The sequence below is a fragment of the Eleutherodactylus coqui genome, chromosome 6 (assembly GCF_035609145.1).
Source record: "Eleutherodactylus coqui strain aEleCoq1 chromosome 6, aEleCoq1.hap1, whole genome shotgun sequence".
Lineage (NCBI taxonomy): Eukaryota > Metazoa > Chordata > Amphibia > Anura > Eleutherodactylidae > Eleutherodactylus > Eleutherodactylus coqui.
The window spans coordinates 222,769,576-222,787,186 of record NC_089842.1 but is presented as its reverse complement, the minus strand read 5'-3'; the positions used below and the strand labels follow the sequence as shown (position 1 = coordinate 222,787,186).

The 17,611-nt window shown below is 50.1% G+C and overlaps 1 protein-coding gene across 3 annotated transcripts in view; it reads right to left on the bottom strand.

Annotated features, from left to right (window-relative positions):
• The window catches only part of ADAM15 (ADAM metallopeptidase domain 15), a 40,299-nt gene that overhangs the window by 17,165 nt on the left and 5,523 nt on the right, over positions 1-17,611 (bottom strand). For all 3 annotated transcript variants that reach the window (XM_066608927.1, XM_066608928.1, XM_066608929.1), the window contains exons 2-14: positions 13,831-13,928; positions 11,218-11,291; positions 10,318-10,393; positions 9,901-9,983; positions 8,661-8,853; positions 8,520-8,585; positions 8,372-8,443; positions 6,878-7,047; positions 6,724-6,808; positions 6,499-6,641; positions 6,192-6,369; positions 5,320-5,412; positions 5,049-5,244 (exon numbers count right to left, since the gene is read on the bottom strand). In XM_066608927.1, the coding sequence (XP_066465024.1) occupies positions 5,049-5,244; positions 5,320-5,412; positions 6,192-6,369; positions 6,499-6,641; positions 6,724-6,808; positions 6,878-7,047; positions 8,372-8,443; positions 8,520-8,585; positions 8,661-8,853; positions 9,901-9,983; positions 10,318-10,393; positions 11,218-11,291; positions 13,831-13,928 (1,527 nt within the window). The remainder of the gene's footprint in view (positions 1-5,048; positions 5,245-5,319; positions 5,413-6,191; positions 6,370-6,498; positions 6,642-6,723; positions 6,809-6,877; positions 7,048-8,371; positions 8,444-8,519; positions 8,586-8,660; positions 8,854-9,900; positions 9,984-10,317; positions 10,394-11,217; positions 11,292-13,830; positions 13,929-17,611) is intronic.

Here is a 17,611-nt window from a genome sequence, read left to right as displayed (position 1 = left end):
AATCATGTTCAATCCCGCTCACTACCCCGTGTGATCAACTCAGTATTCACAATCATTCCTGAAAACTGCCCCGTGTGATCAACCGAGCAATCATGTTCAATCCCGCTCACTGCCCCGTGTGATCAACCCAGCAATCATGTTCAATCCCGCTCACTGCCCCATGTGATCAACCCAGCAATCATGTTCAATCCCGCTCACTGCCCCATGTGATCAACCGAGCAATCATGTTCAATCCCGCTCACTGCCCCATGTGATCAACCCAGCAATCATGTTCAATCCCGCTCACTGCCCCATGTGATCAACCGAGCAATCATGTTCAATCCCGCTCACTGCCCCATGTGATCAACCCAGCAATCATGTTCAATCCCGCTCACTACCCCGTGTGATCAACTCAGTATTCACAATCATTCCTGAAAACTGCCCCGTGTGATCAACCGAGCAATCATGTTCAATCCCGCTCACTGCCCCGTGTGATCAACCCAGCAATCATGTTCAATCCCGCTCACTGCCCCATGTGATCAACCCAGCAATCATGTTCAATCCCGCTCACTGCCCCATGTGATCAACCCAGCAATCATGTTCAATCCCGCTCACTACCCCGTGTGATCAACTCAGTATTCACAATCATTCCTGAAAACTGCCCCGTGTGATCAACCCAGCAATCATGTTCAATCTCGCTCACTGCCCCGTGTGATCAACCCAGCAATTATGTTCAATCCCGCTCACTGCCCCGTGTGATCAACCGAGCAATCATGTTCAATCCCACTCACTGCCCCGTGTGATCAACCGAGCAATCATGTTCAATCCCGCTCACTGCCCCGTGTGATCAACCCAGCAATCATGTTCAATCCCGCTCACTGCGCCATGTGATCAACCCAGCAATCATGTTCAATCCCGCTCACTGCCCCATGTGATCAACCCAGTAATCACAATCATTCCCAATCACTGCCCCATGTGATCAACCCAGCAATCATGTTCAATCCCGCTCACTGCCCCGTGTGATCAACTCAGTATTCACAATCATTCCTGAAAACTGCCCCGTGTGATCAACTCAGCAATCATGTTCAATCTCGCTCACTGCCCCATGTGATCAACCCAGCAATCATGTTCAATCCCGCTCACTGCCCCGCGTGATCAACCGAGCAATCATGTTCAATCCCGCTCACTCCCCCATGTGATCAACCGAGCAATCATGTTCAATCCCGCTCACTACCCCATGTAATCAACCCAGCAATCATGTTCAATCCCGCTCACTGCCCCGTGTGATCAACCCAGCAATCATGTTCAATCCCGCTCACTGCCCCATGTGATCAACCCAGCAATCATGTTCAATCCCGCTCACTGCCCCATGTGATCAACCGAGCAATCATGTTCAATCCCGCTCACTGCCCCATGTGATCAACCCAGCAATCATGTTCAATCCCGCTCACTACCCCGTGTGATCAACTCAGTATTCACAATCATTCCTGAAAACTGCCCCGTGTGATCAACCGAGCAATCATGTTCAATCCCGCTCACTACCCCATGTAATCAACCCAGCAGTCATGTTCAATCCCGCTCACTGCCCCGTGTGATCAACCCAGCAATCATGTTCAATCCCGCTCACTACCCCGTGTGATCAACTCAGTATTCACAATCATTCCTGCAAACTGCCCCGTGTGATCAACCCAGCAATCATGTTCAATCCCGCTCACTGCCCCATGTGATCAACCCAGCAATCATGTTCAATCCCGCTCACTGCCCCATGTGATCAACCCAGCAATCATGTTCAATCCCGCTCACTGCCCCATGTGATCAACCCAGCAATCATGTTCAATCCCGCTCACTACCCCGTGTGATCAACTCAGTATTCACAATCATTCCTGCAAACTGCCCCGTGTGATCAACCGAGCAATCATGTTCAATCCCGCTCACTGCCCCGTGTGATCAACCCAGCAATCATGTTCAATCCCGCTCACTGCCCCGTGTGATCAACCCAGCAATCATGTTCAATCCCGCTCACTGCCCCGTTGGATCAACCTAGTGTTACTTTATTTTTCAAAAAAGTCAAAGACAACATTGAATGGTTTTTACAATAAGGGGTCAAATGGTGTTAGTAATGAGATGTGACCAGCAGTCATCAGTTAGTATCCTGTGTGTAACTGCGCATATACACACTTAAATAAACATAGGCCTGGATGGCCCACTTCCAAAAGCCAATGTGGAAATTAAGTCAGCACCAGTAAAACTCAATTAAAATTTAATCTATATCCACAGGACATGTTCCGCCTTGCGGCGTCCTCAGGGGGCGCTAATTGATGGCTGCTGGTCACATTTCATTGTTACCACCATTCCCACCTCAGGTTAAGAGTGTCTTGGCTTGCGAGTTTTTTGACTTGCGAGCAGGCTCTCTCCCGAATTTGCGCTCTGATTTAAGAGCAAAAATTCAGGGTACGAGTCTGCTTGCAAGTCAAAACACTTGCAAGCTGAGGCTTGGGTGGGAATCTATAATCGCCTCCCGCGGCGTGTCGTCCTCCCGATGGTCTGCGTCGCTGCTGCAGGCTGTCGCTCCCTCCTCCACGCCGACAGAGCATTGCTTTCTGGATGCCATTCAATGACATCATTGAATGGCTGTGATTGGTTAACGCAGCGCCGACTTTCATTGGCTGACGCCGCGCTGAGTTAACAAATCAGAGTATTAGCTTGCTGGAGGCAGGGCATTCAAGCCCCGCATCCAGAAAGCAATGATCTGTCGGCGTGGAGGAGGGAGCGACAGCCTGCAGCAGCGCCGTAGATCATCGCAGAACGCCAAGGGAGGTGAGCATTGATTTTTTTTTTTTTCTTACAGGTAGTTAGGTTCCCCATTGAAATGCATTGGAACGTATTAATGGCGTTTCAATGCATTTCAATGGGGAAAAGTGCTTTGACATACAAGTTTTTTGCCTTAAGAGCTCCGGCCCGGAATGGATTAAACTCGTATGTCAAGGCACCCCTGTATATAGCTTATATTTTAGGGGATATTACCTACAGGGGTTTTTTGCCTTTGGCAAAACGAGTAAAAAGGTCATTAAAAGTTTTGTCATTAAAACAAAACCCTGCCCCCAAGCTGGGCCCTACCTAAAATAACAAATGAGGGCATACACACCTCTACTGCGGCCACAAGACGCTTTTGACAGCCGACCCCGGCATTGGCTGTGACTTCTAGGTAGACGAGCTGGACAGAAGCACATGACCACTGCACCCAATTAGAGGCCACAGCGACATGTCTCTAAACTTCTGGCATCATGGTGGCAAGGATATGCATACTGATGCCAGGAGCGCCAGTGGTGATGCTGCACCCTCTGATTGGCCGCATCGGTCCAACGCTTCCACTCTGTCTGTCTACCTGGAACTCAAGTGGCAGCTGTCAGCTACGTCCCAGGGCCCGAGGAGAGGACAGTATATCCTCTTATTATTTTAGGCAAAGCCCCGCTGAAGGACGGGGTTATGCTTTAATGACAAAACCCCTTAGTGACGTGCCCCATTTTGGCCCAAAGCGTGCAACGATTTTGCGGGTAATTTCATCTCCACTTTTCAAAACCCATAACTATTTTTTGATTACGTGGCCATATAAAGGATTGCTTATTGCGCAGCGAGCTGTAGTTTTTATTGGTACCATTTTTGGGTACATATAATGGATTGTAAAAATATATATATATTTTTTTTTGGAGAGCAAGAAGACATATCAGTTCTGTAAATTTTTAGAGTTTTCTACTTTTGCATAGTGAAAACCTTTTTTTTTTTTGGAAATTACATTTTCTACATCGTTGCATTTTTTATTTTTCCATGGCTCTAACTTTGTGAGGGCTTGATTTTTGTGTGAGTTGTTTTTATTTGTATTTCCATTTTGGGGTACATACAGCTTTTTGATCACTTTTATTTCGTTTTTGGGAGGCAAAACAAACAAAATAAGCATTTTTGGGGGTTGTTTTTTTTTTTTTTTTTTTTTTTTTTTTACACAGTTGCCATGCAGGATAAATAGCATGTTCAATTTATTTCACTGGTTGTTATGGACACAATGATATCAAATACAGGGGCCTTTTAATTAAAGGGGTTGTCCCGCGCCGAAACGGGGTTTTTTTCAATAGCCCCCCCCCGGACAGTGCTTACCTGAATCCCCGCGCTCCGGTGACTTCTTACTTACCTGGTGAAGATGGCCGCCGGGATCTTCTCCCTCGGTGGACCGCAGCTCTTCTGTGCGGTCCATTGCCGATTCCAGCCTCCTGATTGGCTGGAATCGGCACGTGACGGGGCGGAGCTACGAGGAGCCGCTCTCTGGCACGAGCGGCCCCATTCGCCCCATTCAGAAGACAGAAGACCGGACTGCGCAAGCGCGTCTAATCGGGAGATTAGACGCTGAAAATTAGACGGAGCCATGGAGACGAGGACGCCAGCAACGGAGCAGGTAAGTGAATAACTTCTGTATGGCTCATAATTAATGCACGATGTATATTACAAAGTGCATTAATATGGCCATACAGAAGTGTATAGACCCACTTGCTTTCGCGGGACAACCCCTTTAATTAATTTTTTTAAAAACAAATAGGGAAAAATGCACAAAAGTTGGGTTTATTTTATTATTATTTTTTTTTACATTCTTTAGGAACCCCAACAGCAAGGATCACTATAATAATGCATTGCAAGACTTCTGTACTGCAATGCTTTATTGCTTACAAGAGCAATCCTAAAAAAAAAGGCAAGCCGGGACACCAGTTTCTGGTATCCTGCTGCCATGGTAACTTATAGCCCTCCACAATTACATCACCGATGACATCCCTCTGTGAACTCTTTACTCTCCAGTCACAATCGGCTCCCGCTGCGGGCTCAGCTTCTGTCCCCGCGTTACCCACAGGATGTAAGATTAGGAACTGTTGTGTTCACGGGTTAAATAAGTGCCAATCAGGTACATGACTGACCAGCACTTGTTACAGGCCATCTATCTGTATGTGTAGAATGATCCTCATCTTTCATAGGCCTGGTGGTCTTCTATCCCCCAGGTCTCTACAGCACCCCCTCACCGACCAGCTTACCGGGACCCCAGAGGTCTTGGCACTGTTTCTGGAGAGTTCGGCATTCCCCTTCGTAGCAATGTGCAAGGCCATTTCCACAGGATTCCCCATTCTGAAGGTAGACGTTGGCCGGGCAGTGAGGGGACGCCCCATTGCAGTACTCTGGTAGGTCACACTCTCCCAATGGTTGCCGACATAATGTCCCAGGCGGCGCTCGCTGTGGAGAGATATGACAGCAGTCACCACAGCTGTGTCTCTATAGGTAATTGGGACAGAGAGGGGCACAACTTACCTTACACTGCTCACAGCACAATCCATCCGAGGAGCACTCGGCCCCTGGCATCAACTGGCAGATGCTGGCATTACAGCAAGGATCTGTGCAGTCCTGCGGGGAAAGAAAGATGGTGCATTAGAGAGGAGAAAGAAGACAGTAACCCCCCCAATAAAGCACACCAAATAGTTTATACAACCTATCCTGAAAAGAAGGAGCCAGGACGTTGCTGATAAAAAAAAAAAAAAACCACTTAGGCCATAATATGAGGAATACCAATAAGGGGCGAGACTGAAGGGTCCAGAGACCCCTCTTCATCTCTAACAGACTACAGGTGAGACCAGACACCCCGGAGCCCCCTCACCCATAACAAACCAGGGGTGAGACTGGACGCTCCGGAGACCTCTCTTCTCCAGTAACAGAAGACAGGGGAAACTGGAGGGTCTGGAGACCTCTATTAGTCAGTGAGACCAGGGGTGACAGCAGGTGTCCCAGAGACCCCTCTTCACTTGTAGCTGGCCAGGGGAGAAATTGGAGCATCCAGAGATCCCTATTTATCTGTCACAAACCAGGGATGAGATTGGAACCGAGCTTCCTGAAAAGCCCTCTCAGCAGTACAGACTAGGGGGTGAGATTGGAGGGTTTGCAAATCCCTCCTTAGCTGTAAGACCAGACACTGGAGGCGCCTCCTCACCTGTAAAACTGTGTGTTCTGGAGATCCCTACTTATTTGTAAAACCAGACGCTCTGGAAACTCCTCTTTACCTGTAAAGCGGATGCTTCAGAGACGCCCCCTCATCTGTAACAACCAGAGGTGACAGCAGATGCCCAAGAGACCTCTCCCCACTTGTAGCAGACCAGGGATGCACTCGGATGCCCGAGACCTGTCCTCACCTGTAGCAGACCACAGTCGCACTGTTCTCCATCCTCCACCAGCAGATTTCCACAAGTGGGCTTCCCGTACACACTGCCTGGGCTGGGCACATTGAACAGGCAGATGCCTCCACCTTGATGCAGACTGGTGACCAGGTCCTTCATGCTGCAGTTACTGAACTCCAGGCCGGGCATAAACCTGCCAATGATACCAACATATAAACCCAAGAGCAAGCTTTGCCCATCACAACCGTGTCACGGAACAAAGGCCACACTTTGCAGCGGGACAGCTTTCAACTCACTCTCCGTCCAGCTTTCTGACACTCACCCTGTGGATTGCACCATTATCCACTGCTTTCCCATCTTCGGTTGGCCACATGTCCCATCTCCAGAATCATGATTGATGCCCAGATTGTGCCCAAGTTCATGTGCCATGGTGGATGCCACAAGCAGAATGTTAGCTGAGTGATCCTGTACAGAGAGGGCAGGGGGGACAGATGAGCGCAGCTCTCACCAGGCAGGATCATGTAGATCCCCCTCAATCATCACTTACACTGGTGACCCCTCCAGATCGATCCGCTGTGCATATAGAGTTCATGGTGGCCATGCCCACAGAGGAGCCTTTAAATGTCACCCCCCTGTAGAGACACAAGGGTTAATAAAAGGCCCTCGCATGTAACCTCAGCGCACACAGGGCAGCCACATACGTCAAGAGCTGCGCGTTGTCATGATGAACTCGACCGATCAGATCCTTCTGCCTCCAGGACAGGAACCTGTTCAGTGTCACCGCAGGATCCTCACTGACCAAAATCAAGTCCTTCTGGGTCCAGACCTCCACCATCACCAGGACCACCCGGACACTCAGGGCACGGTAAAACTGGGGGAGAACATGAGGCAAGTGTTACAGAAGAAAACGTGTAGCCCCTCAAACTGATGTATATAGGTGAATTGGGTGATAGAGGAGAGTGTGGAATACACAAAGAGCTAGAGTTATAGGGGAGAGCAGAGAGTGTACAGGGGGCTTCGATTTTAGGGAGAGCATGGGCTTTACACAGGGCCAGGGTTATTGCGCAGAGCATTCAGGCCCTCACAGTTTGGACTATACAAGGGGCTGTGGCTATAGGGGACAGAGTGGAGTATACAAGGGCTAGAGGTGTGGGGAGAGCTTGGGGTATACAAGGGGCTGTGGCTATAGGGGACAGTGTACTAGAGCTATAGGGGGCTTGGATTTTAGGGAGAACATGGGCTTTACAGAGGGCTGGGATTATAGCACAGAGCATTCAGGCCCTCACAGTCTGGAGTAAACATGGGGCTGTGGCTATAGGGGACAGTGTGGAGTATACAAAGCTAGAGTAGGAGGGTAGAGCATGGAGTATACAAGGGGCTGTGGCTATAGGGGACAGAGTGGAGTATACAAGGGCTAGAGTTATAGGTAAGGGTGTGGGGTATACAAGGGGCTGTGGCTATAGGAGACAGTGTGGAGTATACAAGGGCTAGAGTTATAAGGGAGAGCATAGAGTGTACAGGCGGCTTGGGTTTTAGGGAGAGCATGGGCTTTACAGAGGACCGGGGCTATTGCACAGAGCGTTCAGGCCTTCACAGTGTGGAGTATACAGGGAACGGTGGCTATGGGGGACAGTGTGAAGTATACAAAGGCTAGAGTAGTAGGGGAGAGCGTGAAGAATACAAAGGGCTGTGGCTGTAGGAGGCAGAGTGGAGCATACAAGGGCTAGAGTTAGAGGGGAGAGCGTGGGGTATACAAGAATTTGTGGCTATAGAGGGCAATGTGGGGTATACAAGGGCTGGAGTTATAGGGGAGAGCATGGAGTAGACAGGGGGCTGTGGCTATAGAGGGAAAGCGTAGGGTATACAAGGGCTAGAGTAGTAGGGTAGAGTGCGGAGTATACGAAGGGCTGTGGCTATAGGGGACAGTGTGGAGAATAAAATGGCTACAGTTATAGGGCAGAGCGTGGAATATAAAAGGGGCTGTGCCTATAGGGGACAGAGTGGAGTAAACACGGGTTATTGTTATAGGGCAGAACGTGTAGTATATAAGAAGCTATGGCTATAGGGGACAGTGTTGAGTATACAAGGGCTAGAGTTATGGAGGAGAGCGTGGAGAATACAGGGGGCTACAGTTATAGGGAACAGCATGGAGTATACAGGCATTATTATACAAGTGGCGGTATCGGACTACTCACGGCGTCCATCTTATTGGCGATCTCCAGCATCCTGACGTGGAGGGCTCCCAGGTCCCGGTGAACCGTCGTGAACTAGAAGACGAGGTGTCATATACTGACTACACCGTAGGAGAATGGACACTAGTGATACAAGAGTGCTCACACTCACCTCATTATTATCCGCCACCATCACCAGCTCCACATACTTCACCTCCTTCTCCACATCCCTCTTCACCTGCAGAGAGAAGACATGTCATCCCACAGATACTCTGTTATCTGCCCTGCGGACCCTCATGGTGCCTCCCCTCACCCGTTGGGGTCTCTCTTCTAAGAGGCTGAGTAGTGTTCTCCTCCTGTGCTGGCTCGCAGACATGTCTTCTTCTTGTGTCTCACACGTTGTATTATGCTTCTGCCCGATGCGGCGCATTATGTGCTTATTGGACACGTCCCCTGGAAGCGGCTCGATGCTAAACCTCTGCTCTGCCGTTATAATGATCGTCCCCCTGAAGAGAGAGGCGATGTCACCACACATGGCGTACAGTCGGGCGGCATTACTACATGATACAACAGACCGTAGTACATGTGGATAGATGTGGATTCCTCCAGCTGGCGGATGTAATATCATCGCCGATGGGGCGGCATTACTACTCAATGTACAGCAGGGCGGCGTTACTACACATGATGTACAGAAGGGCAGCATTACTACATATTATATGGGATTGTAGCACATGTGGGTATACACGGATTTGGGGATGCAACAATATTTCCAGAGGTGTGAGGTTACTGCTCCTGACGTACAGAGGGGTGACGCAACTGCATGATTTAAAGGGACGTCAGTACAGGTAAGTACATGTGGATTCCTCCAGCTGGGAGATGTAATAATATTCCCGGCAGGGCGGCATTACCACCCCTGATGTGCAGCGGGGCAACGCAACTGCATGATATTCATGATTGCAGTGGGTATACATGGACTCCCTCAGTAAGGGAGCGATGTTATTACATGTGACCAATTACAGGGCTATTACACAGTGAATAGGATTGTAGTACATGTGGGTATACACGGACTCCTCCAGCAGGGGATGTAATACTCCCGGAGGAGAGATGTTACTGCACAGTATATGGGATTGTAGTACATGTGGGTATACAGGGATTCCTCCAGCAGGGGATGTAATACTCCCGGAGAGATGTTACTACATGTGACCTACTGCAGGGCTACTACACAGTATATGGGATTGTAGTACATGTGGGTATACAGGGACTCCTCCAGCAGGGGATGTAATACTCCTGGACGGGGCGATGTTACTACACAGTATATGGGATAGTAGTATACGTGGGTATATATGTGATCTACTGTGAGGCAGTGCGCAGGATATATGGAATAGTAATATTCCCAGAGGGGCGATGTTACTACATGTGATCTACTGCGGGGCAGCGCGCAGGATATATGGGAATGTAGTAATAGTCCTGGAGGGGTGGGAGCGGCTCTCACACACTAGTGGCAGTATGCAAAGGGGAAAAACCTGAACCGCCCCAACACTCCCCCTGCATACCTGAGGCCAGAGCACAGACTGAGGCTGCTCCAGGGTCCTTCGCCTCCCACCGCTGCTGCTATCCCATGGTAGTAACAGTTCACCTGAAGAAGCAGGAGGGAAGTCAGTGACAATTAACCCTCCACCCACCACAGCCCCAAAATGTTCCAATGCAAAATCCATTTTGTATATCTTCCCTACTAAGATTCCCGATCCAACAGCAGACGGCCATATTAGATCTGTGTTCTGACGCACAGCGCATGTTCGGCGCCACCACAGATCAAGTAACACATTTACATTAAAACCGATAAACGTCCGCCACTACGTCAATCCGTCTCGCCATCCGCATAAATGCCCACATATATGGGGCTATGAAAGATGGCTGAGAGGAGGAGAACTCTGCCCACCTCTTTGGGACCCTGGACTGGTCCCCCTTACCAGCGGCTGTCTCCACGCCACAGCAGTGCCATCAGGAAGGTAGTAGGTGATCGTGTGGTAGTCCGGGACTAACTGTCTGAAAGAAAGTGAGGAAGGGGTTAAACTCTTCTCCTACAAAGTGAATGCTATATATGTGTGTCACCCACAGCAGTAGTAGAGGGGTACTGAGGGTCTGGCCTCCTGCTCATCACTGCAGGATCACAAGGCCTGCAAACTTCTACTAAACTTTGTGCCTCACTTTCTTACCCGTTTCAAGACCTATGCCTGCTGGCATTTAATTTCACAAACTGAAAATCCACCTTGACCCAATACTCCGCTCTAGATAGAAGGGATTCACTGTAAGAAATCACACACTGAAGTCTGGACTGCTTGTCTAGACAAGGCACAATGTTTCCATCCACTGACAGCAAGCAGTGCTCCTAAGAAAGGATCTGTGAAGCTGCAGTAATCATGAGGTGTTATGCCCAACAGCATGGCTTTGACCAGGCTATGCACATTAGCTGGCTGCATTCCCCCTCCAAATCCTCTGGGCAGATGTTTCTGAGGGTCCTAGCGTGACTACTTCCCAGCGAATCGCCCTAGCTCTGACAACCTCCTCACCCCCCCTCCCCCCCTCACAGTCACAGGTAACCCCTCCATACATAGAGACCTCCCATCCTGTGCTGCCCGCACCTCACCAGCCGTGCCCAGCCCTCACAGGTAATCCCTCCATACCCAGAGACCTCCCATCTTGTACTGCACATACTCCTCACCCACCCTGTGCACGGCCTTCACAGGTAACCCCTGCATACCTGTACTGCCCACACCTCACAGGTAACCCCTCCATACCCAGAGACCTCCCATCCTGTGCCCCACACACACATACACACACACACACACAAGTCTGGTGGTCTTACTAACTGGTTGTGGTGTAATTCCATGTGGACGATGCTTCCATCTATTTCCAAACTCAGCTGTAACCGGGCAGGAAGAGCCTAAAAGACAGGAGTGAAGAAATCATCCTGACACCAGAGGACAACAGCTCATCTACAGTGCAGGGTCAGACTGCAGATCTCCGGACATGTGGCACATGTCATATTAGAGCTCCATTCTGGCGAGACTGGTCCAAGGGGCGCCACCAGTCCCACAGTCTACACGAGAGCCGATACCAGAAACAAAACCAAGAGAAGAGACTTCGCTACATTTGGAAACCCAAAGACTGGGGAGCCCGACGGCACATGAGAAACGGGCGCACATCCCGACAACCACAGTAGTGGACGACATGGATGTGGGAAATGGTGGACATCCCAGCAGGTTCTCATCCATTAAGGGAAGCAGATGATCCAGCACACCAGAGCGAGCATCCTACGCCACAGTGCCCGCCATGCCAGAGCGAGCGTCCTACGCCACAGCGCCCGCCATGCCAGAGCGAGCGTCCTACGCCACAGTGCCCTCCATGCCAGAGCGAGCGTCCTTTTGACTCAGTGCAAGTGTTCTCTGCAGCAAGTGGGTCATCTGCAGATGATGGAGGAACAACCAATTTCATGCAGATAATCCACAACCGGAGAAATCTGATGGAGTAATATAAAGAGGGCGCCCCAAGTTTGGTCTTCATATATGACTCGCATCATCCCCAGGAACATCCAGCCATGATGTCCACCACATACAGCAAAGCTCACCGGCATTGTATCCGAAGGAGACCCCTGTGTAGTTGGCAGGTCTATAGGTGAACATAACGCTACACAGGATCTGTACATATAGCATCCCAGTGACCAGGCACGCCCACACCAGCATAAGCACTGGGACGTGGACCTGCGCCCCATTCACCTGCCAGAGGCCACAAAAGTGTCCCTTTGGCCTCCACTGGGCGGTGCATATTTTTAGGGCTCCGCTGAGCCGCCACAGGGCAGTGCACCTAAGGGGTCCGCTGTGCAGAACAGCGTAGATTAGATTGTGAGCTCCTGGGGACAGTAAACTCATAAAGGAGCTCCAGAGCATGCAGCAGTAGATTAGATTGCATGCTCCAGGGACGAGTGATGCACAGAGAAGACACAGCAGGAGCAGATTGCCCCAAATTCTCAGGCATGTAGAGTATGGTTCATCATTGAGAAGGTGTCCCAACAGAACCAGAGGTTAACTCTCTCTGTGCCCCCCACCTCCTCCCAGATCCAAAGGTTTACCCCCTCTGCCCCCCCCCAAGATCTAGAGGTTCACCCACTCTGACAATCCCCCCACCCCCTGCAGATCCAGAGGTTAACCCTCTCTGTTCCACCCTGTGCACATATGACTCAGCAGCTAGAGTGCACATTAAGGATGAGGAAGCGAGAGGTGGGGGGCGCCGCCGCTCCCATCCCCCTTTGGTCTATCATCATTGTTCCAGGGTGCAGGAGGAAGGAACCCCTCCCTGTGAAGTCAGGCCGATGCCGAGAGAGGAAGTGGCTCATTCCTTCCAGGGACTGCCGCGAGCCCCCCAAGGGGTGACGTAATCATGTGAGGGTGAAGTTATGTGCTCACCGGACTCGCTGCACCTGTACAGAGGCAGGCCCAGGCCCAGGGCCCGGACTGCTGCCCCTCTTGCCTCACTAATGTCTCACTAATACAGAGCGTCGGTCCACACAGCTAAGGCAAAGTGAAGACCACCCAACACCTACTCTACGAATACCCCATGCCACCACGTATATGGGCACAGACCATTACTGACACCTCACTGACATACAGCATTTCCTTTATGAACCAGGAGGCCACAGGGGGAACAGAACTAATTTCAGCAATAATCATTCAGTGTAAACGCAAAAAAAGAAGAAAAAAAACTCACTATTCGTTCGCGGTTATTTATTGCTGACTTTCAGTCAGTGAAAAAACATTCGCTGGATCGCGGGCTTCTCGTTGTGTGTTATCGCTCCCCGCTCCACAAAGAAAGTGAGTGAGACACCCGCGATGTCTTTCAGTCTAAACGCTCTACATGAGTGCTGATGACCTTAGCGGTGACGCCAGCGCTCATGCAGTCGTATAAACAGCCATTAGGGCACCATCACACAGAGTGATTATTACTCGGATTCTCGCTAGATCGTGCAAAACTGAAAGAAGGGGGAAAAAAAACCCCAAAAAACGCTGAGTGTGAACACGGCCAATTACTGAACAATAAACAATTCATTAGATGGATTACACGGGCCGCCAAGAGCAACTGCCCATTCACTGCTAATGGAGGTGGGCGACCAGAAAAGCTCTCCGGCGTGCTCCGCCCCATTCACTGTGCCCTGATCGGAGTCGTCCCGTGTAATTGGACCCCTAACTATGCTGTATTGGTGATTTACCCAGAGTCTCCCAGCACCGCACCGATCGGGCATCGCTCACTCCAGCAATGGAAATCTGCTCCTATTTTGGATGTTGAGGGTGCTAGCATCAGGGTATATAGGGTCACTCACTGCTGTATACTGACAGCTAACCAATCTGGCTCATGGAGCCGAACTTCTACAACGGTGGTCAGTAGAAGAACAGTGGCGGCACATACAGGCAACTACAAAAAGTGCCCACCTTAAGAGCATCATCCAGGGTCAGTGTGCGCCCATCATAGCTCAGCTCTGGAAACACCTCCCAGTTCGGGGTGCGCTGCGACAGCGGGACGTCTGAACCTACAAGAAAAATGACAAGGGTTAGAACATATGATACTGTATACACGTACACTAGGAGCTGCATCACTATAATGATCAGGAGTATAGTACTACACAACCCCTGCACATACAACCGCCAAACACGTAGACTGCGGACTACGCCGCTATAATGGCCAGGAGTACAGTACTACACAACCCCTGCACATACAACCGCCAAACACGTAGACTGCGGACTGCACCGCTATAATGGCCAGGAGTACAGTACTACACAGCACCTGTATATATAGCCATCACACATGTACACAGAGCTGCACCACTAGAATTACCAGGAGTACAGTACTACATAAACCCTGTACTTACAGCCACTACACACAAGTACACTGGGGACTACAATGCTATACTGACCAGGAGTACAGCACTACACAAACCCTGTTCATACAGCCACCACACACACACACACACACACACACACACACACACACACACACACACACAGGAATATACTGCTACAATGATCAGGAGTAGAGAACCATATCGCCCCTGTACATAACAGCCACCACACACGTACACTGGGAAGAATACACCGCTATAACGACCAGGAGTACAGTACTACACAACCCCTGTAAATACAGTCACCACATACACACACGTACAGACACTGGGGACTACACCGCTATAACGACCAGGAGTATAGTACTACACAACCCCTGCACATACAGCCACACCACACACCCACCCAGGGGAATACAGCCTTACAATGACCAGGAGTACAGTAACCCAGAGTCCCTGAACATACAGATGCCCCCCCCCCCCCCACACACACACACACACACACACACAGGGGAGACTACACCACTATAACGACCAGGAGTACAGTACTACACAGCATCTGTATATATAGCCATCACACATGTACACAGAGCTGCACCACTAGAATTACCAGGAGTACAGTACTACACAAAGCCGCCGCACGCACACGCACCTATAATGACCAGTAGTACAGTACTATATAAACCCTGCACTTACAGCCACTACACACAAGTACACTGCGGACTGCAATGCTATACTGACCAGGAGTACAGCACTACACAAACCCTGTACATACAGCCGCCACACACACCGCTATAATGACCAGGAGTACAGTACTACACAACCCCTGTACATACAGCCGCCACACACACACACACACACACACACACACACACGGGAATATACTGCTACAATGATCAGGAGTAGAGAACCATAGAGCCCCTGTACATAACAGCCGCCACACACGTACACTGGGAAGTATACACCGCTATAACGACCAGGAGTACAGTACTACAACCCCTGTAAATACAGTCACCACATACACACACACACACACACACACGTACAGACACTGGGGACTACACCGCTATAACGACCAGGAGTATAGTACTACACAACCCCTGCACATACAGCTACACCACACACACACCCAGGGGAATACACCGTTACAATGACCAGGAGTACAGTAACACAGAGCCCCTGAACATACAGACACCACACACACCAGGGAGACTACACCGTTATAACGACCAGGGGTACAGTACTACACAATCCCTGTACATACAGTCACACCACACACACACCGCTACGATGACCAGGAGTATAGTACCACAGAGCCCCTGTACATACAGACGGCACTCACACGTACGTACACTGGGGAGACTACATCGCTATAACGATTAGCAGTACAGTACTACACAACTCCAGTACATACATTCACCACAAACACACGTACGTATACTGGGGACTACACCGCTATAATGACCGGGAGTACAGTACTACACAGCCCCTGTACATGCCACACACACACACACACACCTATAATGACCAGGAATGTATATATCATCATAGTACCGTAAACACATAGCGCAGGCTCACACAGCCACCACTTCCACAACTCCGCACACGTCTTACATCCCCAACTTGGAGCGCTGACAAGAATGTGCGACCTCTGGCCACTACTTCACGACTTCCTGGCGTCGGCCCCACTCCGGCAGGGATTACAATTCCAGAGTGAGAGCGTAATAAGGAGGGGCAGATTGTATCATTCACATCTGGAGGAGCGGATGGAACAGCAGGACGAGGGGTCCCACCCAGCACACACTTTCTCCTTGTGGAGCACATTATGTGACTGTGCCCCTCGCACACTGATCACACATTCAGCCATGAGTCCTCTGTACAAGGGTCAGAAACGCTCTTTTCTCCTTAGGGAGAGCAACTATATACTATAAATAAGTGAGGAGACTCAAATGGCCACGCACGCTCCTCTGGGTAATATGCAAATAAGGGAGATGGAATAAATCCTCCACAGTGCCACCTACTGAAAGGCAGCATTCCTTCGAGTCAAAGTGGGACTTTTTATACAAGTATAAAAAGTCCCACTTTGACTCGAAGGAATGCTGCCTTTCAGTAGGTGGCACTGTGGAGGATTTATTCCATCTCCCTTATTTCCTCTGTACAACACACACAACTCCCTCATTGCAGGCATTTATGGGGTTACCCTCACGGAAAAACACACGCCATAGAAGACAACTGTGGCATTAGCAGAGCCTACACAGGGCGAGTGCAATCTCAGGCCAAGAAGCTAGGTCCAGTAGCGTGCTCAACGGGCGTTTTCTCTCTGATGCGAGGCACTTTTGTGGCAATAACACCTCCCATCACTTCTGTGAAGTAGCGATCACCCGGCGCGGCGTTCAGCCATGTTAGAGGATGGGCAAGGGTTTCCTATTGTTTTCAACGGCAAACCTCGCACCGCACTCGCGTGTAGATCGCATGCTGTGCTATTGAATACAATAGTCGCTGCGTGTCGAGGCACACGTAAAAGATACGCTCGAACATCGCTCATGTATAAAACTCCATTAAAAATATTGGGGTTCATATTCGCACGAGATTTAAGCGTCTTACAAGGCTCAAATGACACGAAACCTTCTCAGCCACGTGACATCGGCCTCAATAAACACCATAATCACACACAGCGCACAAACCAAACACTAACACACAGTGCGACAGGTCTTCCTCACCATCACACACACACAATGACAGGTCTCCCTCACTATCTCTCACACACACACACACACACACACACACACAATGACAGGTCTCCCTCACCATCACACACACACACACAGTGACAGGTCTCCCTCACCATCACACACACACACACACTGACAGGTCTTCCTCACCATCACACACACAATGACAGGTCTCCCTCACTATCTCTCACACACACACACACACACACACACACACACACAATGACAGGTCTCCCTCACCATCACACACACACAGTGACAGGTCCCCCTCACCATCACACACACAGAGTGACAGGTCCCCCTCACCATCACCATCACACACACACACACACAGTGACAGGTCTCCCTCACCATCACACACACAGTGACAGGTCTCCCTCACCATCACACACACACACAGTGACAGGTCCCCCTCACCATCACACACACAGTGACAGGTCTCCCTCACCATCACACACACAGTGACAGGTCTCCCTCACCATCACACACACAGTGACAGGTCTCCCTCACCATCACACACATGGTGACAGGTCTCTCTCACCATCACACACACACAATGACAGGTCTCTCTCACCATCACACACACACACAGTGACAGGTCTCCCTCACCATCACACACACACACAGTGACAGGTCTCCCTC